Source organism: Halichoerus grypus, chromosome 2, assembly GCF_964656455.1.
Source record: "Halichoerus grypus chromosome 2, mHalGry1.hap1.1, whole genome shotgun sequence".
Taxonomy (NCBI): Eukaryota; Metazoa; Chordata; class Mammalia; order Carnivora; family Phocidae; genus Halichoerus; species Halichoerus grypus.
In genome coordinates, this window is record NC_135713.1 from 6,944,150 (window position 1) to 6,961,843 (window position 17,694).

The 17,694-nt window shown below is 44.9% G+C and overlaps 1 protein-coding gene across 8 annotated transcripts in view; it reads right to left on the bottom strand.

Moving 5' to 3' along the window:
- Positions 1–668: 668 nt before the first annotated feature.
- Positions 669–17,694, bottom strand: part of SEMA5A (semaphorin 5A) — a 479,512-nt gene continuing 462,486 nt past the window's right edge. For 5 of the 8 annotated variants that reach the window (XM_036104506.2, XM_036104481.2, XM_078066551.1 and 2 more), the window contains 4 exons: positions 17,480–17,635; positions 16,034–16,081; positions 11,285–11,496; positions 669–8,228 (listed from right to left, as the gene is read on the bottom strand). In XM_036104506.2, coding sequence (XP_035960399.2) covers positions 8,109–8,228; positions 11,285–11,496; positions 16,034–16,081; positions 17,480–17,635 — 536 coding nt within the window. In that variant the 3' untranslated portion in view covers positions 669–8,108. The remainder of the gene's footprint in view (positions 8,229–11,284; positions 11,497–16,033; positions 16,082–17,479; positions 17,636–17,694) is intronic. The other 3 variants (XR_013445480.1, XR_013445478.1, XR_013445479.1) reach the window with 3 other exon arrangements.

A 17,694-nucleotide genomic window follows, 5' to 3' on the forward strand; every position in this document is an offset into this window, starting at 1 on the left:
TGTCTCTGACTGGTAAGGCTTCCGGTCAACAGTAAGCGATTAGTAAAGTTTTTTTGGGGGGTCGTGTCAAAAGTTATATGGGGATTTTCAACTGCAGGCGTCTGCACCCCCAACCCCTGCCTTGTTCAACTATGTCTTGAACAGTTGAGAAAGAGAGAGAGAGAAAGAGGTAAGGGGACCATGGATACTGAAATATAAAATGTGGCTTTCACTCAACAGAGGTTTTCCTGGGTCACGCATCTTCTGCGTTCATGCTGATAGTCAGCAGTTCATTCTAGAAAAACCTTGTTTTAGGCAAGAAATAATGGAATATGGTGTGCTGGAGAGAAGATGAAGAGAACTTAATGAATGAACCATCAACAGTACCTGATACCAACGCCTAGTAAATTAAAACCCTGGTTGGCTTTCCTGGTCACTTAGGTCCTGTCACCTGCAGAAATATTTCTATTACTTGTTTACTGCATTGCAGAATCATCGTGAAGCTGTGGGCGTGCCGATCTTGGCCACCACTCAAGAGGCTTTGGGATCTGAAGAACAAACAGGAGCTTGATCGGGGGTTTGCCCAGAAGGCTGTCCAGTCTCACTCTGATGAAACCTTCTTCAAGGAGCTGTTACGCCTTAGCACCTCTGGGGGCAAAGGGAAGTTGAGGCAAAGAACAATTTCACTAAACTGTTTCCTAAATGGTAGGATTTATTTCAATGCTCACATACAATTGAATGAGACAAACTATTTACATAAAACATAAGTACAAAAAATATAATACAATTTATACTGTACATAGCCAGGATTCTCTTCTTTTGTCCGAAAAATGTTGGCAGATAGCGATGGTGTGGAGGGGATGCTATGGAGGGAAGATTGCACTCTTAGTGGCACTCAGGACCATTCCTCATGTATTTATTGTTTAAAAAAGATGAACTGGTTTGGATTATAGAAACTGGCAATTCACCAAGAGCAGTGAGCACAGCATTTCCCCTTCTGTAATAACAGCTCATTTTATCTTATAAATATGTTTGCTTTTCTCAGAGTTGGGACCTGGAGCAGGTGTGAGTTGGTTTCTGCTGATCGGCGGGTAACCCCCCCATCCCGCCTCTTCTCAAAATTTCCGTAATGGATTCAACACACCAGCTCATGAGCTCCCTGCCTGGGATGCCACAGCTGGCACCTCAAACTGATTTTTGAAAGCAATGTATCTGTCAGGTGTCATTAAACACCGTTCTTGGATATAGACCTGGACAGCTCTCAAGTGAGCATTTAAGACCAATGAACTGATGAACAGAAAACATGAAAGTGAAGACTACTGGAAATTTGTATTACACATTTCTAATAAGGTTTTTGTTCAAATGAAACCTTGAAAACCGAACGTAAGGACAGAAAAAAAGTGCACCCAACGGCCCAGTGAAGAAAGTTCTGGCAATTCACGAGGATTCCAACAGGGCAATCGAAACTCCAGTTCCTCATTCAAAGGAAGGGAAAGGCAAATGCTACCTCATCTAAAAAGCCCCATTATGATTACTACTTATTGTCTTTTAAACATTAATTTTAAGGTCAAGAACTTTCTGCAAGTTTCCCAAGGGCTGTAGTTGGCTTTGGAGAAGGTTCAGTGAAAAACTGAAACAATCCCGAATACATTTATTTTGCATCACAAAACAGCAACAGCAAATTAACACAGAACGAGGCATTTAATAGCATAACATCTTCATAAGTCACGTCAAGGGGCATAACACACAAGCTTTGTCACCCACTTTTGAAGAATCCTACACTGGACCAAGTTTGTGCGTTTTCTTTGCAGATGACGTAGAGTTTCAGTGGTGAATGGAGGAGCGGGGGTTGAAGGTTCAAACTGTGCTTTCTTTCAAAGGGCAGAAGTTCAAGTTCGATGTTGTGGCCACAGTGACGGTATAAGAAAAAACACCTTTAGCAGAGAAAACACCATTAACTTTCTTAATCCAAATTAAGGTTGACAACTGTGTACTTGTAAGCAGTGCTGACGTTGGCTTAAAAAAAAAAAAAAAGCGCACGAAGTCCTAGGTGGTTCTCATTCCACTCAGTGTATCTGTACCAGCTGTCACCAGCCTGATTTTCCTCCATCTGTGGACTTGCCTGAAGAGCGACAGTAACAAACACTCTAACTTCGATTGGCAGCACGTCGGCATCCCTACCGCAGACCAAACCCTAATGCGTTTTGCGGAAGATGTATCATTAAAGTGATGTCACTTTCGGGAAGGCTGAGAGCAGGATAACCTGAACTCGGAACACACACCTGCCCCTGTTCTGGGGCGACATGCTCTACCCAGCGGGGGCAGACATCACACCTAGGATGTGCTCCTTGGGTCATTTTCTATTCCTGAGTTCAAAGAGACATACAAGATCTTCTTCAAAGTGCAGCCAATCAATCCTCTGCTTTGAAATGGAACCAATAATATCCAGGTGAGACGACAAATCACCATCTCAAACAAGGCCCTGGCAACTTTTTATAGGGAATTAAACTACCTGCACTTACAGCGGATGGAGAACAATGCCTTTTTCTCAGTGACATGATAGAAGGACAGTTTGGGATTTTCCAGAATCCAGATTTTGCTCCCAGCTCATATTTATCGAGCATTTGAACCAGTCTGAACTACCAGTAGAACTACCATTCGCCTAACATTTGGACTACTTGGCATTAAGTTGCCACGAAGCTGAAAAAGAATAGGGTCACTCATGTTCCAACCACTGGCCTCAGATTTCTTCCTAAATATAAAGAGATGGAGTGGATGGCATTGCTGGTCCAAAATGTTGGCTTAAGAAGTGCCACAGAGTGGTTTTCTCTCTCTACTTTGTTCCTTTCTGGTTTTAAACTATCCTTGGCTAGTTACCCCCACCATGTAAATAGAGTAAAACCTGTCTGTTTGAACAAAAATTGATTCTGACTCTGGTCATGGGTAATAAGCTTGATTGCTTTCGATGGCAAAACAAATATGATCTTTTGCAAATACTACGAGGCAGCTTACATTAGGAACTGTACACTTGGTGTCAGGCTCTGAATTTGGTTTTGACGATGTTCTAAGTCCCTGTGCTGTGTAAGCTATGTTTTCAAGAGAGAACAATCTCCGTTCCTGATGCTTTTGTAACATGTATCAAATTTTTGATAATGCGACATGTGATAGATGAAAAAACCTTGATCCATCTGCTCCCCAAAATACGTATAACACATCTTTAATACAAGTCCATTAAAAAAAGGAGACAGGATAATAAAAAAAAATGACAGAATAGTCATTATAGAAATCCCTGCCAATAATCCAACATTGCATCTTGTTCATTACTTTTCAGTTTCCAAAGGGAAAACCAAGGATTCCAGCCATTTATTTCCCTGTATTTTATCAGATTATCAAAACAGAGAATAGGAATACCTTGAGTCAGTATGTGTACAGTTACAAAGCATCTTTCAATCAATTATTATTAATGATCTCAATAAAGGACAAAAGCAGAAATAAATTCCATAATGGTTTCTGGTCTCCAAATCTTTGATCTCTGAATAACTGGCATTCCTTTTTGTGTATTCCTCTGGTCAAAGTGACAGTTACTTTACGTTCTCCCATTTCACACCCATTGCGCAGAGAAGCAAGGTGCTGCTCAGCATGGCTTTGTTTTCTGACAATAGATAATCATAGGTAATCAGATCTGCAATGTTGTGTCCACATATTCTCACCAGGTGACAAGAATGGCCATGACGTAATGGAGACATGAGAAGGGATGAATGTATTGGGCATGCCAACGCAATCCGAGAACTCCACTTTTGCCTCATCTTAAAAAGAAGAGCAGAGAGTTTGCGTATGAGTTGATTTAAGGTTCTCATTGTAATTCCCACCTTCGGGAACACTGATTATTGGAGCTGGAGGCTTAGGGACAGTCCTGCTCTGTGGAGAATGGCTGCTTTGAGGTAGAAGCAGTTCACCATACCCCCCACTGGTACCTGTTGCCCCTGGATGGTGCCCCAGAGCCAGCTTTTGAGATGGAAATGCCGACTTCAATGGAGTGGACCCCAAATGCCACACACCAGAAAACCCCAATGGAGTGTAAAAGATCCTGCTGAAGGTGTTTTGACAGTGTCAGGGACATGTCCACGATTTATTCTAAAAACAAGTAAATGTCATAAAGAAGCATCAGAATACTTGTGAATTCAGACACTACCAAGACCGCACCTTCAGTGTGCATTAAGGGAGTGTTTATGCAAAATGATTAGCTGAGTGCAGACTAGATATGTATTTAACATAAAATCTCCTCCGATCTTCCGTTAACCACTCATGTATCCTGTAGGTGGCCCTGGGGACACAGGATTCCCCCGCTGAGACTTTGTCCATAACTTGGAAGGTGGTCTGACCCACGGATTCTACCAAAGCCTCCAGTGGAAACACTCATCCTCCTGGGCTTTCAGTCCCACGACTCTCACCCATGTGCAGATAAATAAGTAAATAAGGCCACCCTCGGCTGAAACTCCCGCCCTTTGGGCAGTTGGTCCTGGAAGAGTCCCGGCATCGGACCCCAAGAACTGTGCGTGCATTGTGGCTCCCCACCTGGGACCGGCCCTCACACTCAGCTCGGGAGCCACCAGGTCCCCATTTTCACCTTTTCCCACCTTGGCTTCTCTTTTCTTTGGCATCATTCCACAAGTCCATGGGGCCAGACCCTGGTCCACCCTGAGCACAGGGCGGCCCCTTCCCAGGGACAGGGGCTTCTCTGGGGCAGGGATGCGTGTCCCCCCACAGTCCACTCCTCTGCAGGCCCTGTGGCACCTCCACCCGCCCCGCATACACACACAAGGAAGCACCACTTGCCCTCAGGATGCACTGAAGCGGGCTTGCTGAATGTCCCCGCAGGAGTGGGGCACAGAGGTCTCCCTGAAGCAGCAGGGACATGGGCCTCCAGTGAGCTGGGCAACCCTGCAGGGAAGCACCGGGTCTGGTGGCGGTGGGGCTTCCGTGGGGCAGAGCTCCTCCCAAGTCACAGTCCCATCGCTCAGGGGTGACGAGCCCTCGGGCTCATGCCAGCCGCTGGTCCACAGCGCTCCTTGGGGAAAGCCGTGCAGTGTTCTCCTTCCATAGGACGTGAGCCTCTGCAGGCTGGGCGCTCTGGATGGAGACTCGTTTGGTCTGGAGAAAGGACCCTGAGCAGCCCTGCCGCTGGGAATCACTTCCGCAGACTAATGTGAGCCGAAAGCCAGTTTCCTAATGAAAACAGGCAAACTTCAACCCTATCCAGAAATAATCCTAGAGATTTAACTGTGATTAGTGTCATTCGATGTTAGGTTCAGAGGGAGTGCGGCTTAAAAGTATTAGTCCCTGTCTGTGCTGCTTGTACTAGGAAGGAAGGAAGGAAGAAAGGAAGGAAGGAAGGAGAGAGGGAGAGAGGAAAACAGAAGGAAGGAAAAGAAAAAAAAGATAAAGACCGAAAGAAAAAGTCATCCAGAAACTTACAATGTGACCCACGGGGAAGGCAAACGTGGCAGCCTCCAGGAGAGCTGCTTTAGGGAGAAGGTCCGGGTGGACATGGGAGGCACCCCTGTGAAAGGCCGCCTGGGGCTCAGGCAACAACCAGGGGTACGGAGGGGAGGCACACACCTACGAATAACAGCCGCAGAAGGATGGAAAAGCAAAAGTTACTCCGTAGCTGCTTAAAATACTTAGATTATAGTTAAAATTATTCTTAACGAATTGAAATTCTGTGAAATAAGGAGAATGTGAGAGAGACACAGAAAGAGAGAGAGAAGCCAGAGTAATTTTTCTTTAAGTAGAGTTTCAGAGAACAAAGATGAGAGCATTTCTCAGCAGCCGTAAGTTCCAGGACGTATAATCAGCAAACGTGAAAACTCCAAGGGGAGGGTGGGTGCTGCCCCCAGTCACGGCAGGGGATGGACTGAAGTCTAGCATGGACAGCACTTAGAAAGCATTTCTAATCAGGTCCAGGGATGCTTTCTCCAAATATTAGTATTCTCTTTCCCAGGGGAGATAAAATGACCTTTTAAGCTTAGAAAACACTGGGGAAGGGATTCAAAAGCAACTACATTGTGCTTCGCAGTGAGGACATTTTTCTTAAAGGAAAGTGAAGACACAAGTTAAAGCATCCAATGCAAATCCAGCTGAGGAACAATGAGGAAACCAGCTGGCTGAATTTCACCTCCTCAGTGTGGACTTCGGCTCTGTGTGTCCAAGCAGAGCGGCCTCACACAGCGGGCAAGCCACGCAGGAGAGGCAACATGGACTCCCCCCTGGAAAGACCCAGAACACCATTCAGGTGCGACCTCTCCGACCTCCCGGAGACCCCCTGCCATTTAAATTGGAATTTTAGTAGAGTAGCTTCTGAAAATCTGGGTATGTGAGAATATTTTCAATACAACGATACTCTTGACTAAACGTGGGATTTCCCCCAACACTTTCTGAAATTGTTTCTTTCAACTGGATAGGATAAAAACATGTGTGCTAATAAGTCTGTGTTCCTCACTGCCCGCGCTGCGTACGTTCACCAATCTGAAGGTTCACTGTGCAATAAGAACGTGTCTTACTGTCCATGTCGCTCAGGGGCGTCCGATGAGCAGTTTCAATCATGTTCTTTCTTCCAAAAATTATTCAACCAACTGCCATGTATTATTTATCAGTTGTTTATGAGTAATTTCTCCCGCTTTTTTCCTTTCGGGGACCTCTATGAATACATGACGGCACTCTGAAATGCTTAGTGGTGATCAATGCTCAGAACCACAGGGATCACTGACAACCTCACTTCCCTGCTTTCTCAAGGTACATCTTGAAATGCTGTTGCCTCCGTGCAGGGAGAGGTGGGAGGGGGCAGAGGGGAGGGCAGCACTGAGATAGATAGAAACACAAGGCACCAGAACCTCCTCACCGGACCCGGAGGCAGCAAATGACAGCTGGGTACTTGGGGCCCACTTCAATATGTACATCGATGGGCTGCAGAAAACCAGTTCTACACGTCAGTAATGCTCTGGGAAGGGGCTGATTGCCATACACTAGTTCTATCAGGAGACAGAAAATAAAAAGTTACTTCTCCTTAAATGTCAGTTCTTTCGAACCTTCCTATAACACGGGAAAAAAAAAAAGTTGGTTTCAATTATATTTCAAAGTATTTTTAATACTTTCCCTCATTGGTGTTATGAATGTTCACGATCTTTCCTTGCAGGGATAAGAGAGGCTGAGGAGGATATCCAAATGGTGAACGAGTGGTGGTTTTACAGATGGCTCTTCAGGATGTTACTATGGACCGGACAGGTAGGCTTCCGGGCCAACCACGTGACAAGGAGCTCCCTGGAATGCTAGGAAATCCAGAAGTGAGAATATGGCGGCTAGCCTTGCAGCATTGCGCAGAACGCTGGACCCTTCATCGTGTCTGAGCCTCTGGTCTTTAAGCTCAACTCCACCAGGGACAACACAAGAACTGCATCTAGACCAACAGAGGGATGAGTGTGTCACACCTCATACCATCACCTCTGCAGTCCCAAGCCCGGGTGAATCCCTGCCCTTGCCCAGGTGAGAACCATCCCAAGTCCAAACACACAAGTTGCTTCCAAGGATTCCACAGAATTATCCAGGTTGGGAAGATGGGAGATCCATGGTGCATAACTATACAGCCACATTCATATCCTTCATTTTATCAAATACTATGGACCTAACTCCTTGTGGAGGGAGGGGGACTCTCAACGGAAGTGTCTATTTTCTTGAATTAAAACATCATGAAGATTTATGCTCAAGAGCAGGAAGACATTCCTATTTCTAAAGACTCCTTCCTATGTGGGTGGTACATTTATTAAAAAGCTCACAAAAACAACGGACTTGTTAGAAAAATGGACTGAACACAATAAAAACAAAACAAAACAAAACTTCACGCCATGGCTCATTCAACAATGATCAAGCACTTAGACCAGGTTTTCACGACATCATATTTAGATTTTTGTTGCTTTTAAGGATGTCTGTTTTTGGCAGCAATGGGACACTCGTGGCTTGAAATGCACTTGAAATGTATCCAAACTTCATCTCTGAAGTCTTGGAAACATGGGCAGTCATGGAGGACAGGCCTTGAGAAACTGGGGGATTACAAGAAGCCAAAAATATAACAGCTATTAGTACTCATCGTAATTATTGAGATCTGTAAAGTAGGCGTTAGAATAGGTCTTCCCAGTGAGATGCGGGTTGAAGTACTTGTTTCTTTCCTCTAGGATCAAGTTGTTTTTGTTAAACGCCTGTAAAAAGTAAAGTAATAATAAAAAGAAAGATTTAAGAATACTCCACAAGCAGTATTTCGGAAAGATAACATAATGAGGGGATGATTATGTTGAACTTGAACATTGTTCTCCATTGTTCTAAATGTGATTTGTCACTTACTTGCTTCCTCCCCTTATTTGCCTTCCTGAGGACCTGCCTCATGACCAGAATGAGGTTGGCAATTTTTGATATATGGATCTTGAGAAAACTAAACCTTCAACAAACCTAAAACTCTAGTGATTTCAAATCAACAGACACTTTGAATGTTATGTAACTGAGTAGAATTTAAGCGGCTTTCTGATTATCACAGACAGGTACATTGATAAGAGATTTTGAAGGAGCTTATTTAAGTAAATGCATGAAATTTCAAATGGCTTGATTTCTTTTCATTTTCTACGGTTGTTAGCAGGTGAGCAAGTGATGAGAAAACAGTCATTCTAAGTTGCTGCCTGGGCATTTTGCAGCCTGACAAGCCCATTCAGACCCAGAGTCTGAACATTTACCTAAGGACCCCAGTTTAGTGTTTCCACATAAGTTCCTGTTTTGCTTTTCCTGGGGCACCTTTTTTTTAATTTATTTTTTAATTTAAATTCAATTAGCCAACATATAGTACATCACTAGTTTCAGATGTAGAGTTCAATGATTCATCAGTTGCGTATAACACCCAGTGCTCATCACATCACGTGCCCTCCTTAATGCTCATCACCCAGTTACCCCATCCCCCACCCACCTCCCCTTCCGCAACCAGTCAGAATGGTTAAAATTAACAAGGCAGGAAACGACAAATGTTGGCGAGGATGTGGAGAAAGGGGAGCCATCTTACACTGTTGGTGGGAATGCAAGCTGGTACAGCCACTCTGGAAAACAGTATGGAGATTCCTCAGGACATTAAAAATAGAGCTATCCTGGGACACCTTTTAAAATAACCACTTAAAGGGGCGCCTGGATGGCTCAGTTAGTTGAGTGTCCGACTCTTGATTTCAGCTCAGGTCATGATCTCAGGGACTGGAGATGGACTCAGCAGGGAGTCTGCTTGAGATTCTCTCCCTCTCCCTCTGCCCCTCCCCTCCGCTCACTCACCCTCTAAATAAATAAATAAATATCTTTAATAAAATTAAAAAATAAAATAGCCACTTAAGAGCTGAGCCTGTAAAACGTGAGTGATGTCTGCCCGAACCACCTTATAAGTAACAGGTGCCTGCTACCCTCTCTCTGTCTCCTGCTCACTGCTGACCAGGGATGGAGGGCTGCCCTTCCCCAGGCTCACGCGCACGGGTAAGTAATAATCCTTGGGGCCTGACTTCCTTTGAGTGAGTGTAGTGAAACTGTGCCTTCAGTTAAAACAATCCCGGGGTTTCTCTTTCCCCAAAGGAGGAGCTCGGGTGCTGAGGGAGCTGCCTGCTGATCCCGTGTGGCCTGTACCTTCTCATTCAGCAGGCCATAATATGCACATTATTGGGGGGCCCAGCTATGGACCCCCAACACAGGCTACTGTAGCCACTTCTGACACGGATTGTCCTTCCTTATTAAGTCATTAAAGTCACCCACACTTTCAAAATGCAAACTATTTAATATTTACCCTCAATATTAAAAGGACTGATAAAGATGTCAGATGGCTGGCAGAGGCCAACTGTCCAGGACTGGTCTGGGCAAGGTGTCAGAAGAAAGTTCCGGAAGGATCATTAGAGACTAGGCAGCAGTCAGTGCCCTCAGAGCCCTCTGCCCTCCTAGCAGTGAAACTTCTTATTATCTTGGGTGGTTCCTGGATCTCAAGTGAGATCAGAAGACCAGCTAAATCCTCTTGAGACATTTAAAGTAACACACAAGTCAATAGGTTGGAATCACATTTAGAGGTGCCCCATTCTTGGATTCTGAAGGCTTGTTTGAAAGGTTCTTGCTCATAAAAGGAGCTCACGTTCCTCCTCATACTCTGGGAGCTCAGTGCTGAGAGGGTGTGAGGGGAGTGTTATTAGTGCCTGGGGCTTCATTCCCTGGCCCTAGCAGGTGATTAGCATCAGGTGCTGGTGGGTTCTGGATCCTGGTGTAAGCAAGACGCACGGGTGAAAGCCAACTGGCTCTGTCTCTGTCCAAGTAAACAAGAGAGGACACTGTGGTCCCCAGGACACAAGACCTCCCAACCACCTGAAGTTGTAAGGGCTGAAGACATTCCGTATTCCCACATGGGAAGGAAATCAAATTTCAAAGGAAACCATCATAGCAGAGAGAGCATCAAAATGCTCCCTGGGAATGTTATGGGGAACCACCAATTTAAGAGGAATATCAAAATGAGAACGTCCTTCATTCATGTGGGTGGCAGGGCATGTGGGGTGAAGTCGAAAAGAGCCCTGCGTGTCCTTCCAGCTATACCCCGACTCCTGCATGTTATCCCATTTAGTCCTCACAACAGAGATATGACAGTACACATTGCTATACCCATTTTAAAGATGAAGAAACCGAGGTTCAACGAATTAACTGACTTGTATTCTAAACCCTGACACACAATGCCTCAGCTGGTGACTCATGGACTCAGGTCTGCCTGGTCCAGAGCTGATGTCCTTTCCACTCCTTCTTCCTCAGAATGAGGAGACTGGCCATTGACTCTCTATTTCTGGGGCGAACACTGAATTAATCACCCATTGAGAAAATTTAACAGAACACTTCATCCCACACCAGTCACATAATAGCATGCAAAGCTGAAGAGCCTTCATTATGCATAAAATTTATTTGAAGATAGTTTTTATCATAATGTAACAATTTTTCTCAGGATGCCATCCTGGGGATTGGAGGCAGAGCTGGACATTGGCCAATGACCCAATATTTTCCGGCATTTTATCCGTTGCTGTTTCCAAGTCCTATTTTTACCCTACTTCCCCATAGAAGGCGCCATCTTTTTTGTAGGCAAAGCAAAGCTAAGACGGCAGCTCATCATGAGGGGCACCCATTACCTTGCTCTCCACTCTTTCACTCAAGCCACCCCCCACCCCCGAGCTTGGCCAATGGCTCTTCCTTGCACCTCCGTCTGCCGATCCCTTACCTTAATGGCTTCCACCGAGTCGTACTTGTCCAGTTTGTTGATGTGGTTAGTTATGCTGGTGTTGAGCGGGGCGGGAGCAACAGGGTGGATGACGGTGGCGTCGTGGGATTGCTGCTGGTACCGCTGACAGTAGGTGTAGACGAGCAGAGTAAGGAGGCAGCCCAGGATGGAGCTGCTCAGCCCCACGGCGATCATGTGGAACACATTGAACTCTGGGAAGACAGTATGAAAAGTGACGCTCCTTTGGAAAAGAACACACTACTCAGCAGCTCAACGCACTTGGATGAAAAGAGCCAGACAAAATAAAAGGCCCATGACCTTCCTTTGAAATGTCATGGCCACCAACACACTCCCCCACAGGGAGCACAGCATATTTTAAGTGAATGCTCTTACGGACTATAATGAGTCTTTAGGAGATCACCTTAATATACTAGCAGAAGCATTTTTCTCGTTTAAAGGATTGCACAAGTCTGCTCATCTGTTTCAAGTGCAGCATGATCTCTGGTCTAGGGGGTTCCTAGAGAACATTTTTTTCATGCTCCTTAACAGGTGGAGCATCCCTGCCTACAGCCTATATGAACAAAGTGAGAATGCACTTACTGCTTCCAATTATTGCTCAAAAGTACTGTATTTTGGAGACCTGATAAAGAAAATTTTGCACCAAAGAAATAAAGGATTTGTGCCGAAGAAATAAAATATGATCTTTTAAATGGTTATGAAACAACCCTCTTTCACATATTTTTTTCTATTAAATAGCATCTTTGGGTTATTTTCCTTGAGTTATGAATACAAGATATTGAAAAAATGAGCAGACATGGATTTATGTCTCTAATATGGGATTGGCTTGAGGGACATCAAGGTAACATAACAAAGATCTTTGTAATGTCTGAGAAACAACCACACAGAAAAATAGATGTTCATCATGTGTTGATAGAACACCATACAATGAAGGTTTCAAGCCTTTCAGGGAATAAAGACAACATCTGGGCAATGCTCATGAAGCTGGGCTTAGTGAAAATCGGGTGAAGCAGAACATGACCTTGCTTTTTCTACGCTGTGTTGGTGCCCTGTGTAACCTGTCGCCTGTGGGTTACTGGCCTTGTCCCTGCACACAGGACACATCCCGAGGACTGGCTTTCCCCCAGGGTGTCCCCTCCACACACCACCAGGGGGTGCAGTGCCACCCACGCTCTTCCCTGATCTGTCTGTCCATCCTGCACCCAAAGAGAACCATTGGAAATGCCTTCTCGGCACACTGCAGACACCAGGCAAATCGCAGAGCCACAGAGAGAGGCCCCCAGGCTCTCAGGGAGAGAAGGCCTACAAGCTTGTCCCTTGCACCCAGGCCCTGGGGTGTTTGCCCCTCAACCACCCTGGCTCCTGCCCGAATCTGCAGCAGAGGTGGGGTACCCTCACTGTCCCCACACCCTCACGTCTCCCTCTATGCCGTGTCCCTTTGCTACTCCCGGATGCCGCGTTCCCGGGACCCCTGAGAGAGGGAGAGGCCTCCCCAGGTGAGTGGCCAGCATGCACAGAGGCTGGGTTCACTGTAAGCGGCAACCCCCTCGCTCCTACCCCATTCCTAACGCAGGCGTCCAAGTCTTCAGCACCAGACGCTGGCTAATCCCGGCAGATGTTACTAGAATATTCCACAAGCATCACCTGCTCCCTACATCCACCGGTTTTTCACTTCTTGATTCTTTGGTCCATGGTTTAACAAAATGGAAACAATTCATAAATCTCTGGCCTTTCCCGATTTTGTCTGAAGCCTCCAGAGCTGGACAGCCCCCCACGGGGGCCGGTTGGACAAAGCTTCCAGGGGGCATCCCACCAGCCACCACCAGAAGCGTCTACCATCACACTGAAACTGTGCTCAAGGTAAGCGAGAGCGAGAGCAGATCTCGCACGTGCTGTCACTGTTTTATACTTTAGCCGTTTTGACTCCCCAGGGTCAACGCCTTCTACCGATAAAAGTACTTTCTGCTGCACTGATAACACTTTATTATAACATGTGAAAGATTCATGATGCTCTCCATATGCAGATACTTTGTCATTAGTCAAATGGATCATGTGTGCAGGTGCCCGGGGAGGCTGGGGCCAACTGACATCTTTATGAGGATTAATGAGGATTATCTAGTCTTTGTGTCTCATGAAACTAAAACTAAAACTAATAATAAATTGAAAATTTTCAATAGGCCTACATTTTTCTGCATAGGGAAAAATAGTGTATATTAAATCTCTTTTGAATTTGCTTAATGTGGCTCTTTGCTTGGAATATGCTTTTTTTTTTTTTTCTGTTGTTTTTGGTCAGAAAAGCTGGAATAGAAACCACCTACCCAGTTCAGTCAACTGGATGATTTCCTGTACAAAATTTGATTGATTTCTCTTCAAATGGGAAAAAAAAAAAAAAGACATCTTGTTGTCTCCCTAAACATCCCAAAATATTTTGCTAGGTGATTTTTTTTACCCATCAGCCCTACAGTCAGATCCATATGCCCTCTGACTTGCCTGTCCTGGTGTGTCCATGTTAGCAGCCTAAAGATCTAAAAATATCAGTTGTGAATATTACAGAGTAAGGAATGTCTCTATGATCTAATCAATAGCATGTCAAGGCTTGATTTGGGATTGGGTAGCCAATTAGCCCATCGGACTCAGACACACAGAAGCAGCATTTTAGGATGGGAATGGATGTTGCACCATGTTCTCCCAGATGTTCAAGGCCTTTGAAGGTCTCCTATATCCTAACCCAGAGAAGGCTGGCTGGGGAAAATGGTTTTTGAATCTCTGGTGGGCATGGAGGACCAGTCAACTCTGCAGAGGTATCAGCTGGGTGACCCGAAGTTCTGGCTTGGCCTCCCATAGGGCAGGGGCACTCCTTAAAAGCTCTGCTTCTCTTTGGACCTACGCTGCTTCCAAGGGCAGCAGGTGTCCCTGGACCCTGGGTGTTGTCCAAAACTGTCTCCTGACCAGGGCTGCCCCAGACACAATCCTCCCAGATGCCCACTGCCAGGATCCTTCTCCCGTGGGACTCTCAGCTCCCACTGCCTGGATCCCATCTGTGACTCCAGTGCTGACTACCTGTGTGAACTTCGGCCAGTGGCCTCATCCCACTGACTCTTACCGACCTTAATGCAGATGACAGTGCATGGCTGCAATTCACAAAACCAAAATCTCTGGAAACGGATTTTTCATCACTCACCTGGCAGCAAAGCATGACCTGACCCGACCCTTTTGCTGCAGAACTAAATAGAACTGCAGGAGAAGCATTGGCATCTTCACTTTGCCCACACTTCACAAAGCATCATGAAAGAGACTGGTTGCAGAATGTAGCCCTGGGCACTGCAGAGTGTTACGTAATAGACGTCATATGCCCCATACGACCCAGCTGAAACCTGAAAAATGCTAAATTCTAAAACCCTCCTGCATTTCCAAAGGTTTTACATTAAGGAACTGTGAGCCGAGGCACCTACGTGAACGCTCTTTGTGAGGATCAAATAGGATACTTCTTGCCATTTAATACGGTGGTGTAGAGTGACTGATTTAAAAATATTAACGGACACTTACAGCTTTGATTATTTTCATGGGAACTAGTGTCTATTCATCTTCCAGTGGATCCCAAGTCAGTGACTGCCAGTCTGTGAGCTCTCTGAACCAATGTAGGTCAGACATCAGACACTGAATGTCTCAGGCACTGGGGTCTTTTATGATATGACTGCTGGTTCCAGAAGGGCTGGGGCTATTGGTGTCCCCATGGTCAACTCAGTGCCCCTCACAGAGCTCATGGATCGGGTGCTCCGCAAAGATTAATAAATGAACAGATTAACAACTAAATAGATAGAATGCAACAAATAGTAAGCTCTTAATTAATGTAGTTAACAGTATGTACATTCCTAAAACACATCCACGAAGCTCTGGATTCTGATTGAAAATAAACAAAGACCAGAGCCTCTGGCTGAGCTTCTGGGACTCTGCTGGTGGACTGGATTATGGCAGGAATGGATATTTATAGGTCACCAGCCACATGGATGAATCTGTGGTCTTGGTGTGGATACTGGCTCTGATTACCAAAGGTGGACAGAGGATGGGCTTTGACCAGTGGACAGTCAGCCCCTCCTGTCCAGACAAGGTAAACATAGACAGTCAAGTCCAAATTTAGCATGAACTGGAACCAGAGAATGTGAGTTTTGTCATTCAGATTTGCAGAAAGTTTAAAAACCACCTCTAGAGATGTAGGTATAACCTTATGCCCCATTACAATGTTGTCACTCCAGCAGTCTGCACGTTAGAGGCTGGCTGCCATGTATCTGCACTATAAATATAAAGGAAATGCTTGAATTGAGTTTTTTACTCATAAGAAATTTAACTATATCTAATATCAAGATCACTGGTTCATAAAGCTTATTAGCATCCACCTAAAGAAATCACCTGAAAAGCTTATTAAGCCACAGAGTGCTGGGCCCCACTCAGAGAGGTTCTGATCCTACAGGTTGAGGCAGGGCCTGAGAATATGCACTCCCACCACCTCCCACAGTGATGCTGATGAGCTGGTAGATATTGCACCTGAGAACCACTCATCCAGATGTAAATACTGACTACTTGCATTCATACTAACCAAAGTATAAGGTGTTTGGATCAAGAGTTTCTCCAGTCTGTTCTTCTTGGGCCAAACATCACATGAAACATATGGGAAAAGAAATGATGGGAAAATATCAGAAATTAATTAAAAATTAGTTAAAAAGAGGAACTTACCCCCACACCGTTTCTCTTCTACACTACTGGATCTCGCCACAGATACTTCTGGAAAAAAAATTAAATCACGACGTGTAAAGGGTGTTGGGAAGAAAGAGCACATCAATGAGTCACTTACAGAATGTCTAATGATTTCGTGTTTTATGTGAGTCAAAGTTCCAAAAGCCTGATTCCTTATTTAAAAAAAAAATTGCATGTTTCTTTGTTTTAACCAACCTCAGATGTATTTGGTCAAGGTCATCTGGATTAAGAAGGAGCGAGTTTCATTATCACGGAAAGAAAAGGCTATGGTCCTCTGGGTTGAAACCAGGGCACTAATTTCAAAATAAGACCAGAGTATGTGCTGATTTTCTGTTACCAAATATTCTGCCAGGTGTGCACCCCACAGTATCTGCCTGGGTGTTCCTGCCTCTGAACAAAGCAGTGTTGTCAAATTCCCTGCAGAGGGGACCAATCCACTACAGCTCCAAGGAAATCGCCATAAAGTCAAACAAAGCCCCCATTCAGCACCCACTCGTGCTCTTTGCCATGACACATATTATATACCCAAGTAAAATGCCAACGAGAGAACAGATCCTAGGAATGGTTTAACCCACAGGGATCAAACACCATTTCAGGAGACCAGAGACACTATTCTTTCCTGTACTGATTTTTCAGTGGGTAACAAGAATTAGCAATATGTCTGTAGTCAAAAAGGAAAACAATACAATAAATACTTGCAGTTCTATACCTTACATGATGGAAGCACCTTATAAGGCTAAAGCTAATAATTTTCTCTAAAATGTGGTTACTTTTTCCATACGTAGAAGAAAACAAGGTAAATACCTATTATTACCTTGTGGGAGGTTGGTCTCTGCTTTGGTCTACATCACTGCCCTAAAGTCCACAGTGGACAGAGACAAAATGACTTGGAAATATCTAACACCATGCCTACATATGACAGATGACTTGCTATCATCAATAACTGAACATCGATTCACATGGAAAAGCCTATAGCCCAAGGGCCAGCCAGTCTCTTCTCCAAGATGAGAGCCATGGAAGGTTTCCATCTTCCCAAGTAAACCAAGGTTGCATAAATAATTGGCCTTTTTTCTCTGTACAAACACATGCACACAGCACTGCAAAGGCATTTAGCATAATGTTAAAATAACAGGATAATCTATTTTGACTTTTTGAGCAAAATCGTCTCACCGTGTTATAGTCAGTAAATTGTAGGAGATATTGTGTTAGAAAAAAAATTCTTAACACGCATGGCCCAAATTCAAGCCTAAACCTACAGTTATCTGTAAATCTACTAATTACCTTGAAACCACAAGAGTTGATAGAATCATCTCTGTTCCACCAAACAAGACCTCAAATGACAGATAAAACTCCCACCTATGACTCATTTCCTCTCTAAATGATGGAAATGATTTGGTTCACACTGACAAGCCTCCCTGCCCTTACCTGGGATGAAATTGGCATCAAAAACACACGGCCGGCTCTCGGTGGTGTTTCCAGAACACTGGCTACCCACAGGGAACAGAAGGATGCATTGGCGGGCACGGACCTGCACTCCAGACACGTCGCACTCAGACCAGTCTGACCACTCAGACCAGCTCTCTGCAATGACCGGAAGACAGGACATGTGACAACAATGCCCCTGAGATCAACCCACCTGG